Source organism: Trichomycterus rosablanca, chromosome 13, assembly GCF_030014385.1.
Source record: "Trichomycterus rosablanca isolate fTriRos1 chromosome 13, fTriRos1.hap1, whole genome shotgun sequence".
NCBI lineage: Eukaryota > Metazoa > Chordata > Actinopteri > Siluriformes > Trichomycteridae > Trichomycterus > Trichomycterus rosablanca.
This window is the reverse complement of record NC_086000.1, coordinates 18,542,362-18,566,576: the sequence shown is the minus strand read 5'-3', so window position 1 is coordinate 18,566,576 and position 24,215 is coordinate 18,542,362. Positions and strand designations below refer to the sequence as shown.

At 36.1% G+C, this 24,215-nt stretch overlaps 1 protein-coding gene across 5 annotated transcripts in view; it reads left to right on the top strand.

Annotated features, from left to right (window-relative positions):
• Positions 1-24,215, top strand: part of LOC134325233 (connector enhancer of kinase suppressor of ras 3-like) — a 72,897-nt gene that overhangs the window by 37,610 nt on the left and 11,072 nt on the right. For 2 of the 5 annotated variants that reach the window (XM_063007353.1, XM_063007354.1), the window contains exons 8-15: positions 3,288-3,356; positions 3,470-3,616; positions 6,363-6,487; positions 7,796-7,980; positions 8,124-8,210; positions 11,100-11,353; positions 15,647-15,669; positions 17,016-17,058. In XM_063007353.1, coding sequence (XP_062863423.1) covers positions 3,288-3,356; positions 3,470-3,616; positions 6,363-6,487; positions 7,796-7,980; positions 8,124-8,210; positions 11,100-11,353; positions 15,647-15,669; positions 17,016-17,058 — 933 coding nt within the window. Of the gene's footprint in view, positions 1-3,287; positions 3,357-3,469; positions 3,617-6,362; positions 6,488-7,795; positions 7,981-8,123; positions 8,211-11,099; positions 11,422-15,646; positions 15,670-17,015; positions 17,059-24,215 lie in introns of those variants that run through there. The other 3 variants (XR_010014270.1, XM_063007355.1, XM_063007356.1) reach the window with 3 other exon arrangements.

Below are 24,215 nucleotides of genomic sequence, written 5' to 3'. Positions count from 1 at the left end.
TTCTGTTTGGAGTTGCTGTCTGAGATATATTTAGCCTGTCTAGATGCATTGCGTTCTATCAGCACATTGAAACTAGACATAGCTGCTTCTGCTTGCATTTGTATACAGTTCTGTTAAACACGCATTACACACATAGTTTCTCCAAACTCAGAACACAGCATGAGCTTGTATACAAACTATACAGGACATTTCACTGTGATTAATTAGGTTATACTTATGTATAGACAATAAAATTATTTAGTGCAGTATTTCGGGACCATGTTTCATTAGGTTATAGTTTACACATTATATGCTGCTTAAAATTACCTAATGGAATCCAAGATATTTTTAAAAACAAACAACAATGTTTACATTCATACATTCTGCTCGAAAACACTTCTAAATTTGTAAAAAAAAATATATATTTAAAATTATTATTATAGTGTGATTTAACAGTTCCAATTTTCACAAGTGACGTTTGCATGTACAAGGGCAAATATTAATCTTTTTTTTTTGCACCTGGCTGAACGTAATGGCAAAAAACTACCAAAAAGGAGACTACAAATATGTCAAGAATGAGTCGTACTTAATTGTCAGCATTGTTAAAGGCCAAATCATTGTGACAATAATGACTCTTTCAGAAATCCAGTATCCTGCATATGGAGCTAAGATGCTAAATGTGCATTTAATATTTATGTTAGATCTGCATTATGTTCATTTTATGAATTATTTTAATATGCATAATCTACTTAGAAGTGTCTTTTAGCAATTTAGTTTGCACGGATGTGGATGCCTTGCTGATTTTACATTTCTTTATCAAATATGTTAGTATTTGTATATGTTAGTATCAAATATGTTAGCTACACATGAGGTTTATCCATGCACAAGGTATGCACAGTACACATGCCAATTTAGTCCTGCCTACACCCAGTTTGGTGCTGGTGTAACTAATTATTCATATAATGATTAAAGCAATTCCTTATATTGTAAGAAAGAATTACTTTGTTTCAAAGTGTATTGATTGGTAGGGTTAAAAAAGCAAAACAAAAAAATTATGGCACACCTGTTTACTGTGTATCTCAAGAAACATGTAATGCATAATTTTTAGACTTAACTGAAGCATACTGTGCCCTACAGCATGACTAGTGGCCAAAAGGTTTATTGGGTACCTTTAAACCTGTGGTTATTAAACTTTTTGACCAGGTGCTACCACTGACCTAACAAAACTTGTTACCACCTACGGTTCAAGTCATCTGACAAGAACATGTGTATCCCCCTATAAACACACGTTTACACCATGACTGTGTGTACAGTTTCTAAACTTGTAGCACCTTAAAACCATTATTCAACATGTGCTAATAGGAGCAGTGCTGACTATGTAAACATTAACATCAAATAACACATAACACGTGTCTTGTTGGGCAAAAGTGGATATAATGATGAACTCTTGAGATTGGGAAATAACTTGTGGCATACTATTGTAGGTAATGAAGGATGGTGACTTTAGAGTGTCCCCACACACAAAAATAATTTTATTTTTTAATAAATATTTGAAAAATTCTAAGTAAATTATATATTAAATTGTACATTGATTTTAATGTAATGCCTTTTAATTCAGTGCATAAAGCAATTAGTTCAATGTTGTATGGTCTATAGAAGCTTTATTACCAGTGGTGTTCATACCACAGTTTGGGAACGGCAGCATTTAACAGTTAGACTGTGTTTTCTTTATTTTGTATAGCAGCACTGGATTTTATTTGAGTGTATTGTTATAATCACAGAAATTCAGTTAGCTCTGATTTGCATTTTTCCTAACTATAAAACTTTGCATTCTAATAACTTTTATACTTCCTTTCCCACCAGCTTCATTCACGAGTGTAATAAAAAAACTTTACTTCCTTATTAGCACTCCATGCTCATGTTACTATAGCTTTACTCATTTAAAGCTTTTTAAACGTCATGTGTATTTATGTATGCACATATGTTTCATGCTTTATTGTGGGTTAAGATGTTCTGTTCTATTAGTTTTTCCAAATCCTGTTGGTATAGCAACGTGGATGTTGTGCACAAATTCTTGTTGGTGTGTGCCAAATAGAAGAGTGAGAGGGGAGCGATAATAGTGGGGTGTAAGAAAGCCTCCCCTTTGTGGGTGGTAGAAGCCATGTTTATGAGGAATGGACTTTAGCATTCTAGTGTGATCACAGACCCTACAAGCTGACAGAAAATGCATGTAGACAGAGCTAGTAGCTACTCAGAGGTTTCTGTCTCACCTGTCAGTTTTGAATTGCAAACAAAGTTTCAGTGGATCTTTAGTCACTACATTACAATCAACAACTCCTCTAAGAAGAAAAACAAAAAAACAACTAAATTCCCATGTCTGTGTAATGAATCATCTGTCTTTGATCAGCTGATGACTAATTACAGTTAATGAATCATCCTGACATTTGCTAGGCTGGTGTTTCTTAATCTTCCCTTTGTTTTCTTGTGATAGTTGTACAATTTCATCTTTTCTTTTGTACAGATTCATAATTCTTTAATAGTCTGATTCATTTCAGCCTCACAGTGGCTATAAATTATTTAGTTACCTGCAGTCTGAAAGTGTAAATCTTATAGGACTTGAGAAGTGGAGCTGACTACCATGTATCCAGCTTGAGCTCTCATGAATCATCTATCAAACATCGTGTTCAAAAGTAATATTGGAAATATGATTTATTACAGAATATTATAGAATATCACTGAATTTTAAAGGGACATTGTAACATTTTCACCTAATTTCAATTCAGTGCATCTAAATACTTTAAGGAATTTCCATAGGGAATAAGTGTAGTACTTAAAAAAAAAATTATGGTTAGAATAATTGTTGTGCTATTAATAGATTTTAAATGTCATTGTATGACAAATTTAAACCTATAACCATCATTCTCTTAAAACGTGACATCAAATATGTAAAATAATTTATACATTTTAACATAATTTTTTTTAAATGATAACAATCTACACCGTAATCAAACTGTTCTTGTTTGTGTGAACAGTTTACAACTTACTAACCTCATATTGACAAGATCAATAACAGGATAAGGGCAGAAATTAAATGTGATTTCAGAGAGAAGTAAGGCCAGAATAAGCACTGTTTTACAACCATTTGGATATTCAGAATACTGCAGAAATCTGTTCATAACTGAGTTATTAATGTGCACATAAACACACTCATCCTATATGGCACTCAATTGCACTTTTGATAAAAATTGAAATATATGTGCTAGTGTAAGTGTGTATTAGACTCTTATTTCCTCTTGTTTTACTGCTAGTCTCCAGCAGACATGTCTCGTAAGATCCACGCAGGTGACGAGGTGATCCAGGTCAACCATCAGACAGTGGTAAGAGTCTCTGTTTATTCACACTCAGCTCCAGTCTCAATTAAACTTGTACTCTGATGATGCCAGGCTCTTTGCCATGACCGTGATGACCGTGTGTGTGTGTTTTGCTACAGGTGGGCTGGCAGCTAAAGAACTTGGTATCTAAGTTAAGGGAGGATCCTATAGGAGTGGTGCTGCTGCTGAAGAAAAGGCCAGCAGGCACATCTGGCTTCACACCTGCACCGCTTAAAAACATGCGTTGGAAACCCCCACAGGCACAAGTCAGTTTCTTTTCAGGCTCCCCCGTTTTTACATTTATGCAAATGTTTTTTCAAATTTGTCTATTGCCAATTTAATAATAATAATAATAAAGTTAATGATGCAATCGAAAATTTGACAGCACACCTGGACCAGCTAACGCAATGGCCATTGTAAAATATGCTGGCAGTAGCATTAGTTACAGAGATCTTTTTCAGCAGCAGGTATTGACAGACAGGTCAGGATTGTCTGAAAAATAAATAAGTCACACTATGTATTTCAACACATATTGGAAAGCAGTGTCACAGAACATGCTAGAGTGGTTTAAAAAAAATTTAAGTCCAGATATAACTCTGATCTTAACCCTATTACACATCTGTGGCATACCATTAAAACTGCTGTACACCATCACTATCAAAATAAACTGGCAGAATCTAAAGAATGTTGAAGACTGGGCCAGAATGTGTTCAATATTATTATCAAACTGATTCCCACTCCTGACGGCCATATGGATAGTGTTTCTCCAGAACATCCTGTCTTCTGTTTAAGTCCTTTAATGGCTTGTTTATTCGTCCTCTAATTGTATATATCCATCTTGTTGTTGGCCATCCTCTTCCTCTTTTACCTTCAACTTTTTCAAGCATAATTGCCTTTTCAGTAAATTGGTTCTTCTCACGATGTGTCCAAAATAAGGGAAGTTTAGTTTGGTTATCTGAGCCTGGACTGAGAGGTTAGGTTTGATTTGGTCGAGGTTATATTATTGTGTTTTCTTTGCCATCCAAGGAGCTCTCAAAAGTCTTTGCCAGGACCAAAGTTTAAAAGTATCTATATTTTTCCTGTTATGGTTTATTATTGTCCAGCGTTCACATTCATAAAGAACTATGGGGAAGTCCACAGTCTGGTTAATTCTGATTTTCAACAGGCAGAACCTGAATAATGTTGAAAACAAAACAAAATCGCTTTATTACATTGTGTAAAATTAATTAAGAATAAAAAAACTGGCAAAACTTTCTGGTAAAGAAGTTTTTTGGTTGTATTTTTTTGGAATATCAGCTTTAATTGGTCTCATTGTTATTGCTATGACCTTCCTTCCAATTTCTTACAATTAAAATGTATATTGTCATTTTTTAAAGTATTGTGTATATTTTATGATTAACTGGCAAGACAAAGCTAGTTGATCAGCTGGCTTGTGTCATCATAAGTAGATCACTGTGGGCCAGTTTAGGTCAGGCACAGAAGCCCCTATATAATGGATGTATGTGGTCAGTGAATGCCTAATAACCACTGATTTATTGGTTTTAGTAAGAGAAGAGAAGAATCCAAGGCTCTTTGTTTCTTTTTCCATGATATTATTGTGTAAAGTCTTTACCAAAAAGTAGCGTGCCTCTACAGTTGAAGTGATAGATATGCTCCATATTGTACCAATGCTCCATGTTGACTTGGATTTAGTCCTCCTCCTTTTAAGTCCTCATTTTGCCCTTGAGTGAATGTGTGTACAGTAATTCCATTCATAAGCTTTGAATGGTAAGGACCCACCCACCGGAGACATGAACTGACTCAGCCATCTTTTGTTTAAACATTGTTCCTTTCTCCACAGGTCTACCTTAAATCCTTTATTCATAGGTCATGTATAGATAATTATGTTTAGGTGTTGTATTAATAGCAAAAAAAGGTAGGAGTTTGGAGCTGTCCAGACTTGACTTCTTTGCTTTAATGAGACCCAGAGGGAACAAAAGGCTGTTGTAATTCATCATAGCGGTTGGCAAAGAGGCGCAGCTCCTCAGGTGTTTCCACACCCTTCTGAGATACTATCAGAGCAAGCCATCACCATTCTGAAGCTTGAACCCCAAATAACAGAGAGGCACATGCCTCTCTTAACAAGTTAGTTTTTGTTGATGGTGTCAAGATTTCAGCTGGTAGATCATATTTCTGTAAGATAGCTCTGTACAGATTGCACAGGATGATTCAGCGACGTGACTCCTGTTGTTTGCTTGGATGACTCTTTGGCTGTTTAGAATCCCATGCCATATTACTGATGGCACTGATGCACACCAAATTATCTACTACAGACAATCTGGGTTTTTTTCTTGTTTGAATCTGCCTGACCCAGTCATAAACACATTATTTTAAATCCCATGCCAAACTGTGAGATATTATGTGTTCTCCATGTGAGATTATAGGATAAAGATGTTCTAATGACTGGTACATAATGCAAAAAAAATTAAACTGCATTAGCTTACATCATCACTGTGTTGTTTTAAACAATGCAAGGTTATAGTATAGTAAAAGGTCTTGCCTTAAGTGTAATCAAAGCCTTTAAACATGTTCCCACTGCAAGAAAACTAAGGGATAATTTCCATCAAAGAAGTCATGGCTGATTAGGTCTTAGGTAATAATATATTCCTTTTTTACCTGCTTTTCTACAGACCAGGAGTTTACTAGGGTAGAGTTTTCAATACTGAATGCTGTTGGTTGGTGTTTCCCAAAAAACAAGCAGGAGTGTATTTGTGCATGCTTCTACTGGCATACCGCTAGCAGCGAAAGCAACAGCAATAGACTCGTATGATCATGCAAACACGCAACCCAAGGGTATTAGGGTTTTGGTCCTGAGTTACGGCCCATATTATCTCTGCAATGCTTTAACCAGGTTCCCCTGCAAGTAAGCAATACAGTTTGGGAAGTGCACTGCTGGACATGCAGGAAGTGTAAATCTAAAATGATTTGGCCTTGATGGTATTAATTCAGCTGTTTTTGTTTTATGTTCTACAGAGCTCCTCATCACCCAGTAAAAGCCAGTCACCTGACAGCAGCACTGGATCCAGCAGCAGGAATCAGAAATCTGCCATCCTGGACCTGTATATTCCTCCACCCCCAGTAGTTCCTTATACACCACGGTGAGAATGAAAGACTTAGCTGCATTCCTGTGGGTTAATGAGTGAGGCTCAGTGTTACATTCCCTTTATCCACTAAGCGTTCAGCCTCGCTGCACATTCCCTTCTGCTTTGCTTCCTCTTTAACTTTTTAAATCAGTCAGCACTTTTCCTGAGTGAAAAACCCTTTTATTGGCCTTCAATTCACAAGTAAAACGAATTGTGACCTTAAAATACCCCAGCACCTGCAGAAATAATCTATATACCAGTAGTTTACGAACCTAAAGTATAGCACCCAGTACAAGAAGTAATGACTTTTTCTGTCTTTATTAAACAAGTACATATTTACTCACAGCAAGGGAAGAAAATAAATGAATTTTGATCATTCACCACAATAGATTTTATGCTGTTCATATTATTTAGCTGAACATTAGTAATAGAAAAGGGCAGCTGTAGCCTAGTGAGTAAGATACTGGACTAGTAATCAGAAGGTTGCTGGTTCAAGCCCCACCTCTGCCAGGTTTCAACTGTTGAGCCCTTGAGCAAGGCCCTTAACCTTCAATTGCTTAGATTGTATACTGTCACAGTACTGTAAGTCGCTTTGGATAAAAGCGTCTGCTAAATGCCGTAAATGTAAATGTAAAAGGATCAGCAGTACTAATTCTCCTTTATTTGTGCCCATTTTATGTTTTTACAGCTTGGTGCACACCAGTGCTCCTATATATGTTTTTGTAGCCTTTACAGCTACATATACTTCTATGATTCTTCTTATGCTTAGATAACAGTTTATGTTATTAGAATTTTCTTGACAAGAGCAGACTTATTTTAAGGGCTCACAATTTTCACAACCTTACTACAAACCTTCTCCTCGCTAAATGGACTTTTTTTCAGAGTTTATTTCACAGAATGTAAGCTATTTTATATTTAACCATTGAAGATAATAATCAATTTAACATTTATCATCATCACCATCATTACCTTTATTATTATTTGTACATATCATATCAACACATGACAACGATTGGCAGCCTTTACTAAAGCCTTTACAGCCTTTGTTAATTCAAAGCTCATACCCAAATCCTAATAAACAGTGACAGAGAAAATGTAATTGGACTTGTACATTATTCAGAGTGCATTTTTCATAACTGATATTTTTAGAATCCTAAAAAGAGCTAAGCTAAATAATTGAATGATAAAAATGTTTTATTAATATTAAATGCATTAATTATATTTCTCTGCTTAATCTTCCATTTTAATGAATTTGCTAAAATCTTCTGCAACCTGTCCCCAAGGTTAAGAACCAGTTAAATAAATGATTGTGTTCTACCACAGGGAAATGAGGACCAGCTCATTTAGTGTCATTAACAGCAGACCTAAAGGCTCTGAGTCACCCAACTCATTCTTGGACAAGGAGAGCCATCGACGCTTCACAATTACAGACTATGACAAGCTTGCTGCCTATCCTGTGGAGGCTAACGTGGTGCAGACACAGTTTAGGGAGAGAAACCTCTCACGCGGTAAGTGCCACAGCAGATACAGTGTAAAATGTACTTAGCCTTTTAGTTCTGCTGTAAATGGTAGAACAGTAAAGTTCAATCTATTTTGCTGTATTGTACTTAGCCCTGTATTTAATTATTGTTTCATTTTTTCCTTTGCACAGGTAAACCACGGCCTCTTTCCATGCCAGCTGACCCTGGTCTGAACGTGACAGACCTTTACAGCAGGCCGTGGATGCAAGGACGAAAAGGTATGTGATGTACGAAGACAACAGCAAATTAGCAGCAAGAGATCAGCGAAAGTTCCCTTTATTTACTTTAATCCATTAATTAGATTAAATTACACACACACACACACACACACACACACACACACACACACACTACAAGTCAAATGTTTGGACAGGGCTAATCGGAAAGACTTTTCTAGTTATATTCTACCTTTAAATGAAAAAAGATATTAAAAGTGTGCAATTATGCGAACATCCCTAAAAAGTTGTAAACAAATGGAAATTTAATTACTTCAATTAAATCTGCTAAGCTGTTGGCTTCTTAACCTGTAAATAAATCTTCGCTTAAATAAATAACCTTTAAGTGTGTCCCAACTTTTAGTGTATTTAAAAGTTATAAGCAGTGATGGGCAAGCATAATAGAATGCTACACTATTACAGCAAAAAAGTTTTCATTTTATTTATTTAACCTTTATTTAACCAGGCAAGTCATTAAGAACTGCTTCTTATTTACAATGGCGGCCTGGCAAAAGGCAAAGCCTCTTGAGGAACAATCATACAAACAAATTTACATAAGACATTGAAAACGAACAACGATGATCACAATACAATAACACATAGTCGAATCACCCAGCAACAGTATAAAAGAAGAATCAATTTGTCATACAGCTGCATGTATCTCTGTGTCTATGTGTCTTAGAAATAAATGTATCCAGCCTTAGAGTTTCTTGCAGTTTGTTCCAGTCTATGGCTGCAGCCACTTAAATGATGACTGACCAAAAATAATGTTCGTTTTAGGAACCTTCAGTGAAATACAATGAGCAGCGGGAGTATAATAAACTAAATACATAATTTAAACTCATTTAAAAAAGGTTTACAATGTCATAGAAGTGTCCCAATGAAATACAAGGTTCTTCAAAAAGTTTCCACACTTTTTTTTTTTAACTCTATTTATTTAGAATTTTAAAAAATAGTGACCTTGCGAAAAATGTTTTCGGTTGAGTGCATAGCCACTGATGCACCTCTGCTTTTACATCATCATCACATGAATTTTCTTTTTCCTTTAAAGCTTAGAGAGTCAAAAAATGTGGAAATCAAATGGTGCTAAATCCGGATGATAAGCTCTCTCAGTCTCTCAGATACAACCAATTACTACTCCTCCCACCCTCACTGTTTCCAACCAAAATATAAAAGTGTGGAAACTTTCTTGAAGATCCCTCGTACATGCATCGGCATACTTAGATATCAGCCAACAAGGAGTGAAAAGAATTTAATAAAAATCATTTTTTATTTATTTCTAAAATATTTTTATTTATTCACTACCATTTAGGTCTCAAATCTTATACTACAAATAAAAGTGAATTTGCTACAATTTTTACTTCAATTTAATTTGTTTATTTTCTGTCTAGCTTTTAGTTTGTTTAGAAGAGAACAATAATTTATTTATATTTATTAACTTTCTATTTATAAATTGGTGTGTTTGGGTAAATAATCAGTACAGTTAAGTATACTATGTTACATTTTATTGTATGCTACATAATAACTACAGTTTGTGGATTACAGTTGACCATGAAATTTGTCTACTTGAGTAAAGATATGCAGTGCAAATGATTAACAGGCATTCGGCCAAGATATGGAACAGTGTGGATTCAGAGTAGTTACTGTACCTCACCTTACTGTCACTGTATAATGGAAAAGCAGCATTACTAACTTTTACTGTTTTAATTTGTTATACAGGCGAACACATTTACAGGAACATAATTAAACCTGCTGCTAGGGCTGGGCGATTTTGCAACAAAAAAAAAATCTCGATTATTTTAAAATTTATTACCGATTCTCGATTACGATTAAGATTTTTTTTTGTTCTTGTATAATGCAATTGAAAAAAGACTCAAATTTCTTCTTTTTTTTTTTTGCATTTTAATTTAAAAGACTGCAGAAGTGCAAAAAAAGTAACAGCACCACCTATAATTATCCTCAAACTTTATAACAATAACAATATAGCAATAATTAAAAATAATTAAAACAAAGTAGAAATCTGAATTAGCTATATCCTTCATAAAAATAGCTCACAAACAACTCACTTTAAATAATGCAGCAGAACCTCCTTACATTAAGAAAAGTGCAAAACCACAAAAAGTTCTTTACAGGTTTCTTAAAAGGAACACGAGCCTGTGTACTGTTCCACTGTGTACTGTGTAAACTAGGGGACATCAAGTAAGCGCTCAGCTTTGATTTTGTCCTCTTGTGACTGGGGGGTGGATCGAGGTGGCACGTTCTGCTTCTAACAGTATGGACTACAATTCCCATGCGCCCACGGACTCTCACGTGACCATCACATGTCCCCGGTCAGCCAATCCTGATTGCTCCTCACGCTCCGGAGTTTTGATTTAGTTCAGATGAGTTCAATTCCATGAATTTTAAACTCTTCTGTTTGTGTTTCTCGTTGGGAAGTATCGCCGATCGTGTTTGCTCTCCTTATTTATGAATCTAGCAGTTACCGTGTAAAATCCTTGTTGTCTTCCGTTTACTTTTTTAGCTGTTTTGGTTTTCGCTGCCTGTCTGTTTATCCTCTGGTGTTGGACTCTGCCTGATTTTGTACACTAATTTTGCCCTTTTGATATAAAACTTTCCCTGATTTATATTCCGCGAGCATCTGGTCAGTTTCTGCCTCGTGACATGTTTGCTATTTTAATGAAAATATAAAGTATGTAAACAATCGCGATTGCCACATTTCTAACAACGTGTGAAAACTTTCATTCGAATTAACCAAATTAATCGTGAAAATCGCCCAGCCCTACCTGCTGCTATAGTTTACTGCTTGTTCATATTCAACAGCTGCAGTAGGTTATATAGAATTTTAGTTAATGTAAGTTTTTACTAAATGCTCTCTGCTCTTGTCTTGTGTAGGTGAGGATCTTCTATACAGATACCTCAGTAACGAGCGTATCCCCACTATAGCCGAGGAGGCACCAGCCATGGGACACTCTCACAAGTCTACAGAAGAACAATATGTACGAGGTGTAGACCATGTACGGAACAGTCGGTTTCTTGTCAACGTAGATCTCCACAACAGCGCAACCATCCCTTATCAAGAAGACCCCACCAAAAAGACTCCTATGACCTCCACCCCAAAAAGACGGCCTGCGGAACCTTCGCTACTGGTCAGTTGGATCACCAGGCTTAAGCTACTGACTCATTAACATCAACCTGACTTGTCTGACTGTCAAATCCTGCTTTCCTTTCCTTTCCTTTATTTCATTTCTTCTACTTTAGTTCTACTTCTTTTCTATCTGCTGGTGTGCTTCTGTCTGTTTTTAATGTTTCACCAATTGCCTTAAACAGCTAGAAGTGCCTATACTTACTCTTATGAGTGTTTGGAAATTGCAGGACCTCTGGTTTGCTCATTTACAAGAAGGTGATGTGCTAATATATAGCACAATAAATCTATATTTAATAATATAAAAACCATCTGCAATGAGCAGCTACCTCAGTAATGTACATCAAATTACAGAAAGCCAAATTCTTTATACAATGTGCGGTTAATGTCAAAAATTTACAAGCACTTGTTAGAAACACGTTTGTCATGACAGTCTTGGGATTGCAACACAATTTATTCTTTACCGTAACAAATCTTGAATGTCTTCATGTATTTGCTAGATGAGAAATATACGGCTATCTTATTTATTTGGCAGTAAAAATCCATTAAACCTGATCCATTAATTATTGAACAGCTAGTTATGTTTCTGTGCATATTTAAATATAATGTAGGTTGTTCGAATGCATCTATTACATAGAACACTGGTCTTTGGGTAGATTGATGGATGAAATACAAAACCACCAAAAAAGCCCCTGCTACAAAACCAGCAGCTTAAAGCTTGAGTGCATTACATGGAAAAATAAAAAGCATGAACAGGAGCTTCTATCTTGCTCTGCAGCCACTAAGCATGTTACGATACAATGCTTGCTTAACTGTAAGGTCTCACGTGTTCCTGCAGCTTCTTTTTCTCTTTTTGGTGCTCCTTGGATTCCACATGACCATCCAGACAAATATTTTCTAACTTAAATGGTTTTTTACAACTTTCTACATATGAGAAGTTTGTACAGGTATGTACAAAGCTCTGTAAATGTTTTAGATGTATTTAATAGTTGCTGTCAAACTAGATCTATGTATTTGGCCACAAAAAAGTCATCAGCTAAAGTCCAGTTTTTCAGATCCCCACAATAATATATAAGAACTCAAGTTTGTACAAAGAGTATGTTTTCTAGTCTCGGAAATTTGTTTCAAATGATAGAAATCCCAAAATTGTTATTGTATGTAAGTAACTCTGTACACTGATGCATGTTTCCAAACAGTCTATTAAGTAAACTAAAGGTCCTTAACATTAACAGTGGTGTCTCTAACCCCTAACGTTCAACATACAGAAAAGTGTTAGTATGAAACTGTTCCAAAGCATCACAAGCAGCACACATATCTAAGCAAACTTTAGATGTGTTTTAAATCTCTTCAGGGTTGGTTAGACTTCTTTCATTTCATTTCATTGTTTTTGAAATTATTAACTTATTTTAACGGTGGTTATTGTCACTATTGATTTTCACTTGCCAAAGTTTTATTTATATTTTTTCATTGTGTAATGTCTTCCCAGAGTTAAAAGTTTGTTATTAAATATTTATTCTTGAATTTTAAAATAAGGACATTTTCTTTATTACAAAGCAAATGTTGCCTGTTGATGCTTTTAAAAAGAAATCAAGCCAAAATCTATTGATCTGTCCACGTGACTTATGAATTAACCCTGTTTTACAAAGAAAACATGTTTGTTAGTACAAAAGTGAGTTAGATCATGAACAAGGATTTTTACAAACTAATTTGGATTGAAAAAAACAATTTCAATTAACCATGGCTATTTTAATTGCAACTTCAAACGTGACAAATCACATTATTAGAATTAGAAGTGGTTTGTGTTTATACAGATTTGGGTCTGCTCTGCATAGATTCTACCCACTTGATGCAAACAATTGACGTGTACACACACATAATTGAACGTTAGCTACAAATAACTTTCACTTTTATCCTACAGAGACACTTTACTGATCAGTTTTTTAAGAAATATGTTTTGGAGCAGCTTCATGAGTCGGTTTGTACATTTGCTTAACCACAATATGAATGGTATGCAGAAATTTCTAACATTTCGTAGACTTTCATCAGTGTCTCATTTCTGAATGAGAGTGCCTTACATTATCACCGTTATATCTAAATCAGCTGTATATATTCATACGGTTTTATACTGTTGGGTTTTTTTGTTTGTCATTTACTACATTAGGTTCAACGCTGAGATAAGCTCAGCCTAAACCTTCTAGAGCAGAGGCTAAACAGTGTTAACACAAGTATTGTAAGATATTTATGTTCTGTTTGGATAATATTTGTACTTGGATTTTGTACTTTATTAGTAATGTGTGTGATTAAAGGAGTCTTTTCAAATCAATTTTGTATTGTCTTTATTTAATAATCATTCAACAGTGCTGGTTTATCGACTGTGTTGTTGCAGTTATGAGGTTTGCAATCTGGATTTATGTCCAATTATCAGTAATGGTTAGAATTTAGGTGTTAATTTTAACACTGGTCTAGTCATTTGTTTTCAGTCAGTTGTTTTGCTTATTTTAAAAACATTTGCAGACGTCTCTAATTGCCTCATAAACTCAATATTTTTTTTCTTTGTAAAATCATTAGAAATGTCTAAAACTGAATATTTGTTTTGACATTCTATGTGTAATTTATTAAAAAGAAGTGCATGCATGATATAAACAAAGCTCATTACTGCACCAGCATAAAAATAAATGGTTTTAGAAGTGCACTGTTGTTGCGCTGTAGAGTAGCATTCATACACGTGAACAGAACTTTGGCAAGTTGTTAATCATTTAGTGATTCTACCTTGTGTACTAAATAAACCAATCTACAGCTCTTTAACCTTTGCTGTTTCTTTCATGAGAGTTTGTCAGTTTGCTTGAAATGAAAGGAATGTGAATACTGCCATGTAAATATTTGCACAAAAGTGGTAGGAGACTTTTTTAGGAGATTTTAAGGGGACTTTTCTTTCTTTGTCTTTTAATAACACTGTCATGTCTGCCATCAACCTTCCCAACCTTCTGCTATGCTCTGGCCTGGGGACTCTCAGCAGCTTTACTTTTTGCTAAAATTTTCCTCTTAACATCTACTGTGCTTCAGCTTCTCTAACCAAATGCTAAGTGTTTTATTATTTGTAAAAGTGTGTTTGAAATGTGCTTCTGTCTTGCTGATGTTACTCCTTAAATGATTTACAGAAAGTCTTTTACTGGTTACTTATAGAAGAGTTTCTCTTTGCATGTGTTCTTCACAAGCAGCTTTTAGAAACTAATCTCTGCTTATTATACCCTTAAAATAAACTTTGGTGAAATTGAAAAATAACTTTGTAAGGCAAACCAGCGGCAGAAAATTAAACTATAACTAGTTTATTGTGTTTGTTAGATATAAACCTCTCTATTAAAACCCTTATAAAATATCAGAATTTAGCGTTAACACCCCCACTGTACTGTACTGTACAACTCCATCCCAAATAACTGTACCACAGTCTCTAAATAACACATTCTACATATAAGATACTGTTTTTAAACATACTCATACATACAATTAAAATGAAACATAAAATGGGGCAGGCCTGTAGAAAATGTGTTAACCTATTTTTACTTAATCAACAAAACATGACAAATGGGGTAAAAGGGTTTCATAAGACTGCTATAAAAAATAAAAGCTAAACCTAGCCAAACCTAAATGCAATTTGACTATCAGATTTTATTAATCGTGAAATTCTTAGGCATTTATTTAGAAGTTGTCAAACATTATTCCCATTGCATAATGTTAACATAACAGGTCTGTTCTTAGTATCAAAGGCTGAATTTACATAATTACCTTTCAGCAATCTATTACACAATATTATTCAAAGGTCTCAGAATATATAAAAACTAAATAAGTAGAACCAACCAGCTTCAGGGAGTTCCCGTCAATTGCCTGCATTAAACAGCTAACGCCTACTTGTACTGTTACAGGTATATTAGGTAAGATTTTAGTATTAAAGTTTTAATTTACATTAGTTTATTCTCACGTATTTATGTAAGTGAAGCCAAACATATTAAGCATTGGTACTGGTGATACTTAGCTTAAACTTATGGTAGAAAGCTACAGATTATAGGACGCCTTCATTGTGTAATAATGGTTTAATGGATGTTGATCATTTAGTGACATCAACCTTAAGACATATGCCCCACCTTCTGATTTGGTTGCATGTTATAATATGTTGTTCCAAAATATCTCTAGATAAATAGAAATAGAAATTTTCTAAGTTAAGGGGTGATTTTATGGTAAAAACATCTATATTGTAGTTTAGACTAGTATTGAGTTATCATTTGTCTTTGTTTTACGACAGGATCCTAACTGGATCTCCAACAGGTGAGTGGCTATTGTACATCACTTTTCAAACACAGTCCACAAGCATGTCCACATCAGGATATTTACAGTCAAGTAAAATTTAAATCAGTTACTTAAATGCAAATAACCACCTTGATTGTATTATTGCCAAACTCTGTACACCTAAACAACCATTTCCACAATAACAGCCAAATACAATCACACCAAATTGAAACAAAATCTAAGAATAATAAAGCATTAAAAAAAATTTAAATTAGAAGTTTAGTATGCTAACACTCCCCAGACAGCATGCTTGTTTTTGTTATGTTATGCACTAGAGCTGCACTCTTGAGTGACTTCAGGCCAGACTGATGGGGTTGAATGTGTGGAATGCATAGTTTTGGTTACGATGGATGGTTTGGGTGCTGATTAGCAGCAAGCAGAAGTGCAATAACATCACACAGTGAAACACAAACAGGAAGACGAGTGACAAGTATATAGAATAAAGAGAAAAATGCTAAAATAAGACCAGAATGACACCTAACTGGCTACAAAATGCGTATGCAAGCTCTAACATTTGCCGAAGGGTTGTTAAAACCCAGATACCACAGTTCTGTTACAATGAATATATCTAATATAATATGAAATGTCATTTCAACAGGAGTGTTTATACTTTAGATTACAATGGTATGTACTAGCATGTAAGTGTTTAAGCCTGCACATTTGGTCACCTAATTAAATCATTCATTTATCTTTAATAACTGCTTTGGGGGCGGCATGGTGGCTCTTTGGGTAGCACTGTTGTCTCACAGCAAGAATATCCTAGGTTCTTTTCCCAGGTGGAGCGGTCCAAATCCTTTCTGTGTAGAGTTTGCTTGTTTTCCATGTGTCTGCTTGGGTTTCCTTTGGGAGCTCTAGTTTTCTCCCACAGTCCAAAGACATGCAAGTGAGGTGAATTGGAGATACAAAATTGTTCATAACTGTGTTTGGAATTAAACTTAAAAGAATAAATCTTATGTAACCAGTTCATACTTGTCCTGTCATGAATGTAACCAAAGTGTGTAAAACATGACGTCAAAATTCTAATAAAATAAATAAATAACTGCTTTATAGCAGTCATGGTGGCAGAAGGGTCCAGTGTCTTCATGGAAATACAGGGTGCATACAGCCTGGACAGTGTGGCAATCAATTGCAGGGCATTACACTCTCACTCAGCAGTTAAGGCAATGGACTAGTGATTAGAAGGTTGCCAGTTTAAGCCCCAAAACACCTTGTTGCCACTGTTGGGCCTCTGACCATTACCGCTTAATCGTTTGAATTGTACTCTATCGCAATTGTGTCGCCTTGGATATACGTCTACATAAATGTCTCTGGTGTGTATTTTTTAGGTACAACACCACAGCGATGCGATCCTGGTCCTTCTCTCAAGCGGTAAGTAGTAGGTTTTATATACTAGGCTGACAGGTTAGGTCAGGTGCATTTCATGTTTATACGGTTTGTTTATATGAATGTTGCTGTTGCACTTTATGGGATGGACCTGTCATTCCTGATTCCTATAGCATAAGCGCACCCAGATTTTGTAGGTGCACTTTGGCTGGGATTGTTATGTTCTTCCACATCTCAAAAGTTTAGTACTAAATTCCAGTCTAATACCTCAAAACACAATGTCCTCCAGACTGGATGGTTGACTCTCTTGACTGTTCAACTGTCCAGTTTTTAATAGACTGTGCACACTGCAGCCATTAACTTTCCATTCTTAGCTAAATAAAACTGATGCAGTTTTCTTCTTATTGTAGTTTTCTTCTTAATGTGTTGTGCATTTTGAGATGCTATTCCACTCACCACCATTGTACACAGTTGTTATCTAAGTTACTGTAGTCTTGCTACCAGCTCTGTCTGGATATGCTTTATTGACCTGCCAGTCCACAGAACTGCCACTCACTGGATGTGTTTTTTTTTTATTGCACCATGTTGAGAATCACTAGAGGCTGTTTCAGGGATTTGCAGATTTCCAAATACTCAAACCAGCGTGTCTGGTACCAATCATCATGCCATGGTCAAAATCACTAAGGTCACATTTTTTCATAGTTGACATGAAAATGACCTGAAGCTGCTGGCCTGTATGTGTATGTATGTATGTATTCAAACCACTTGATTTTAAGCACAATTCATTTTGTTGTTGATTTAATTTTGAATTAATAAAGTTGCCATTTTACACAACAATCTTAATTGCCCATACTGACAGAGTAATTTATAGAGATTTATACACAAGAGTATTTAACCTTTGTTGTTGCACTTTATGAAAGGCCTTCATAAGGGAGGTAAAAAAGAACCTAATGGTCACTGTAAAAGTGCACCAAAATTCCTGTGCAGAGATTCTATGCAAAAGACTGTTGGATTGACAACACAGAGAGCATTTAAAGAGCATGAGCAGGTGTTGGTTTCAAATTCCCTGTGTGACATGAAAAGTTGAGACCCTTGAATTTCTTTCCCATGGTTCCCTCTCTTCCACATCTGCCCACTTGTCATAGGAAATCATATGTCAAACTCTGAAAACTGTTTTTGAGTCTATACAGATACACATTATTGTTTAGCAGTCCTTTTATCTACTTGTTGTAAATTATCTATTAGTCATCAGTATGCACATTAATGTTTTTGTTTAGGTAAGTGAAATGCAAATGCTGTTGAGTCTCTAAATGTTATTAATCTAGTTAGATTTGCTACATTTGAGCAAACACAATAAGTTACATGCCAAAATTTCACAATGTCAGCCAACATCTTTATTACACAGAGAATGGCTTATAGAAAGTTGAGGTCATTTCCTGTGGGCTACTGCATTATGCACTGCTTCAGTAGGGCCTGATAGAATCTCTAGTTCAGCCTCTGGCACACACTAAGCAGGGGGCAAGAATGGCCTCAGTATCTTGGCCCAGCATGGCTGGCCCAGGGGGAATATTTAGTTAAGTGCCATGACAATCCTTTCCATGTACCATGATGAGAGATTTGGTCAACAGTGGTGTGACTAATCTACTTTCCCATGAAATCTGGTAGTGCAGTACAGGAAACAAAAGTAAAGCTTGTCTCGTGTGCATCATTTAAACACTTACTGACCATAAAAATGTGGTTTTTAAAGTTAACTAATCATGGTGATATCTAAATATCAATATCAATTTTATTAATTAAATAAATGTTTTTTTTTAAATACTTTGCTTTAAAGTGCATACTAGTTAAGCTTAATGGTACTGTCACCGTTTGAATTAGATTCCATCCAGTATCTTAACAGTTAGTGGAAAATGAGGTGCCTAGAATTTTGTTAGTTTGTCAGCCTTAACTAGCTGTGACCTGTAAGCTATATGATTAGTGATAAGCTATTTAAAATCATGTAATGTAGAGCTGGCTGTTATAAGTGACTTAGACAGTTTCAATCCGATTTTTTTTGTATGCATTTACCCCATTTTCCACCGATTTAGCACACTCAATTTTGTCTTCCGCTGCTGAGAGATACCAGATTGCATCCAAGGAGAGCACGTCATTGTACACGCCTCTTCCGACATGTGTACAGCCCTCCGTGTACAGTCTCTTCCGCCAATCAGGGTCCTTACACAGTGTATGAAGACCCACCCACCCACCCACCCACACATAGTCCGGCCCCCACCCTGCAGATACGGTTGTCAATTAGTATCTGCTGCAGGCACTGTCAATTATGCCCGCCAGATGGCACCCAACCGATTGGTGGCAACACCGAGTTTCGAACCGAGGAGTTCAGAAACTCGGTGCTGGTGTGCTAGCGGAATATACCGCTGAGCCACCTGGGCATCTTAAATATTGTTATTTACCATTTTTGTATTTAGGTACAAGGTTGGTTTTTATATTGATTAATTTTAGTGATATGGACTCATTTTGAGGTAATTTATTTAAATAACAACTAAAGTTAATCAGAGAAAGTCTTGAACTTATGACTGTGTTACTACGCCAGGCTATCCCACATCTGATCATCAGCAAATATCTCAGTAACCGTGTGTGTGCATGTTAACAGTTTTGTCTACATATCCTTCAGACCACAGATAAGCTTACAGATTTGTAAAAGAATTGCACATTAGACACTACTTCATTCATTAAGCCCTACCTCACTAGACATGACAAACCTCAGGAATAGTGTTTGCTGAATGAAGTTCTAGAGCGCCATGCAGTGGCCATTCACAGCATTTTTTTGTGTCGTTACATACAAAATGTACAAATGTGTGTATACATTTCATTTTTTCTAGTCTTAATAAAGCTTGATTGTGTTCTGGTTTAATAGTCAAAGCTGCTATATAAAAATCCATTGCATGTATTATTATATATTATTTAGCATTTTTCCCTTTCCTCCCAGTCTTTTTGTTTCCAATTCCCAGTTGTTTGTTCCTCTGCTGTTGCACACCCCTGTGATGACCGTGTAGTGGCTAAGACTATCACATACCCCCTCACCAACCACCCAAGTCTCACAGAAAGTCGTGAGTTGCTGATCCATGAGCCATCTCTCTCATGCATGAGTCTTTAACCAGCCAGCAGAGGCCGCAATTGCAGCAGCATTGAGAAACCCCATCAATCCCCGCCTCTTTCAGGCACGTTTTATTGCACTGTTGAGATTAGAGCTCAAGATCTGGGCTAGCACATTAGTCCCAGGATCTTTGTCAGTATCTTTGTCACTAGATGCTCGTCATACTTTTCATTCATTTTATTCTCCTATTCTAATTCTAACTCGTTCTACCTGCAGCCTCCCGTTTCCCACACATATGCCCCTGCCAGTGTCTTTTGTATTTCATCTATAAACATATACCAGTCAACTGTGATTACCATGCTGTGAGTTTTAGATAAATGTGTATCCAGCCTGTTGTAAAACATGCCTACTGCTGCAAATTAGTAGCATAATATTTAAAAATGAGCCGCCCTTAAATATGCACACAAACACACACGAGAACTGAATTTTTACATTTCCTCTTTTTGTCAGCCGGGGCTTACACCACACACACACACACACACACAGAACATTCAAAGTTCCTCTTTTTATCAGCACACACACTTACTGCTGAAATAGGATTTAGAGCTAAAGTAGAACATCCTTTTGTGGCTCTGTACAAACCTCAACACTATCATACTAGATAGCATGCATTAGTAGTATAGAAGTGCATCACACTAGCATGTAATTCAGAGTAAGATGTGCCCATGATAGCTGGTCGGGTTTCTTTGTGGCTATAAAGCTCTGAGTAAGGACCGGAAGAATGATTTGGATGTGTTGCATGTTTGCGTAATACAGAAGGAGAAGTAGTTTTCAGAAATTAGCACAGAGATTGCTTTTGTTAGTTTGCCGTTAAAGGAAAATGTTTGATCGAGGTAAAACAGCAGACCTTTCGCCTTTTACCTTTCACCTGTTCAAGTGATCCTTCAGTAACAGGTATGTTAGAGGCTTTACTGCAGATAGAGACTTAAGAAAAGTTTAGATCTACCTGCCATGTTTTACTGTATTATGTTGTATAGATCAGTAAATATTTGCACTGAACCTTAATTTAAGTTTTTATTTTAAAAAAATAGCAGTGTACATTTATTTGTAAAAAAAAACCATACTTACTTCATATAGAAAATCCAGTGTAATAAATGACACTTTTATACACATTTACACAAGTTTTGTCACATTGGATAAGTGGGTAGGTGATTAGACGTATCATTATAAACATGCTCAATCATTATTAGAGGGTAGAATGTGTAGGGCAACACCTTGTGTAGATCAGGCCATCCCTCCAAACTAAGGGACTAGGCCAGGATGATATTAAACAGAGAAGCTACCAATGGGACAATAGCAATAGCCATAAAGACTTACAGGTCTTAATTGCTGAGATGGGTCAATCTGTGCCAGTGTAAACTGCGGTCCACAAGCATGTCCTTGTATAACAGGGTGGCAATTAAAAGAAGCCTCTTTTAATAAAAATCTATACTTTAGGTAAATTTTGCAGGTAAAAATAAACAAGCATAAAAATATATATAGCAACAAGGTTTATGGCCATATGAGACAAAACTCTTGAGTACTATGCTCAAAACAAACAGAGCACACCAACCAAATTACATCATAGCTACTGTAAAGCATGGTGGTAGCAAGCTTATATAGTGGGGGTGTTGTTTTGTTTGTTTGGGGCATTTTAGTCTGGACAGTAGGGAGAATAAATGCTGCCAAGTACACCCAAATTATTGATGAAAACATGCAGCCCTTTAGAGAGACATTAGTTAGAAGCTAATGATGGTCAGATGATTCATCTTTTGGTATGTCAACAATCCTAAACACACCAATAAGCAAAAATAATGCTTAGGCTAAAGAACAAAATGGTGACGATTTTCATTGGCCAACTTCAAGCCCTGACCTAAATCTGATAGAACTTGAACAACTCCTTAAAAAAAGAATGAACCTTATCATCTTGTTAGTGTTGAACTTGAGTAAACTTTATGTATTAAGCTGATTTTTCTTTATATGCTTTCAACTTTGCATGCTACAGTTTACAGAAGACCCTTTCCTGTTCCAGCATGAGTTGTACACCTGTGCGCAAAGCAAGGTCTATAAAGACATAAAGAAAAGCTTAGTTTAAAGAAACTCCAGTAGCCTGTACAGAGCCCTGACCTCACATCAGCATTAGTGCTCAGCCATACACATGCTCTTTTGACTGAATTGGCACAAATTCCCAGACATACTTCAGAGTCTTGTGAAAAGCCTTCTCAGAAGAGTGGCTGTTTTAAAGCTGGAAAGATCACAGAAATTTCTCTGTTTTCATACCATTTGTTTTTAAAATGGGTTTTCCAACAAGCTCATGGTCAGGTGTCCACATATTTTGGCTATATAACTAATTAAATACCAGTATCAGTAATTCTTAAAATATTGTGAAATGCTTACACTACCTACCTTTATATCTGTTAACTTGGGTCAGTGATAGCTCAGTGGTTAAGGTACTGGACTAGTAAACAGAAGGTTGCCGGTTCAAGCCCCGCCACCACCAAGTTGCCACTGTTGGGTCCCTGAGCAAGGCCCTTAACCCTCAATTGCTCATTGTGTAAGTCGCTTTGGATAAAAGCGTCTGCTAAATGCTGAAAATGTAAATGTAAATGTAAATGTAACTTTCTGTAGATATAATTTTAATTACTCAAATTAAATTAATTTATTAAAGTTATTTTTATTTACGTCTGAGTTGGTTCTGTTCTTAATTCCTAATTTCAGACAATTGACTGACATATTTATTTGAACTGAGTGGGTCATCAGTAAAAGTGCAGTGAATAATATTCTTGCAGTATTGCGTTGGTCATGGCACAGGATCTCAATAGGGTTTAAGTAAGGACTTTTGAATGGGCCACTACAAAATTATCCTTTCTTTAGCTATTCCCACCCAAGATTGGGTCTTGCCCTTTGCTTTGTTTTGTTGTCTATTTTAGGGTGTTGTTCAGCAAACCTGTAATGGGCTCACCTGCCACAGAAACTGGTGGGGGGCGTAGATTGCAGAATCACACCCAGCAGCCATGCCATTATGGCCAGCAGGGGGCATGGAGGTGTAGATGACTCATTGTGTTGGTTCCTAGAACCAAGTCTCTGTGCCTCATTGAACATTAATTTGCTCCAGGTAGAGGTTCTTCTATTTATTTATGGTTTTCTCTGTTGGCAACCTGCTCTTTTCTCTGTGAAACTGTTTGTCTGATTTTCAGCCAGCACAAATGTCAGCACTTCTTATCTCTAGGTAGCTCAGCAGCTTTGTGGCACTTTTTAGGCATCACAACCAAACCAGCCTGGATGGGCGAGATGGGCATGGGTTGAGCCAGTAGAGTGGCTACCTTGTTTTTAAAAGCTGCTCCCAGTTTGTACCCAGTTGCCTCTCTTTATTCTTTTTTTCTAAACCTAATAGCTGCATGCTGTGGATCGAGCAACTGGCCCTATTTTGCCAGTCAGTTTTTCTAGCTCTTTCTGTGCAGTTTCTGTCTTTGCTATGGTCAGATTTTGTGTGCATTTCTTTAAATAGGGTTTTTAGTTTCTGTTCACCCATTATTTTTTCCATTTCCCTTTTTGGCTTGAAGCAGGCATTGGGCTGTACCGAGTGCCTTACCTGACAAGCAGTATTTTTTACCCTACAGATATTCTTTTAAAATCATTTTAAATGGTTGATGGTGGGACACTGACCTTATCAGGGATGAGTAAGGTATCCTAACTTTGTTATTTAGGATTAAAATACTGTATTGAATGCTAATGGCTTTTGCAAGAGATGATTAGTGTACAAATTTGACATCAGTAGTGATGCATACAACAGCATTGTGCAGGTTGTCTGCAGATTTTGTTTTTAAGGAATGACTAATCATCTTCTAAACTGCTTAACTGCCCTTGCTTTGAACCATCTGTTACAGAAAAAAGAAGGAACTGAAACAAGTAGGAAACATTGCATAACAACTTGTTTCATTTAACTTCTTTTACATTTTAACGTCTGCACTACTTAGTACAGCCTGGCATGTCTTACATACTGGTTATGTTTTTAAGGTGCTTCTTTACATATGAATCATCATTTTATATGTTATTCCAAAAATACTGT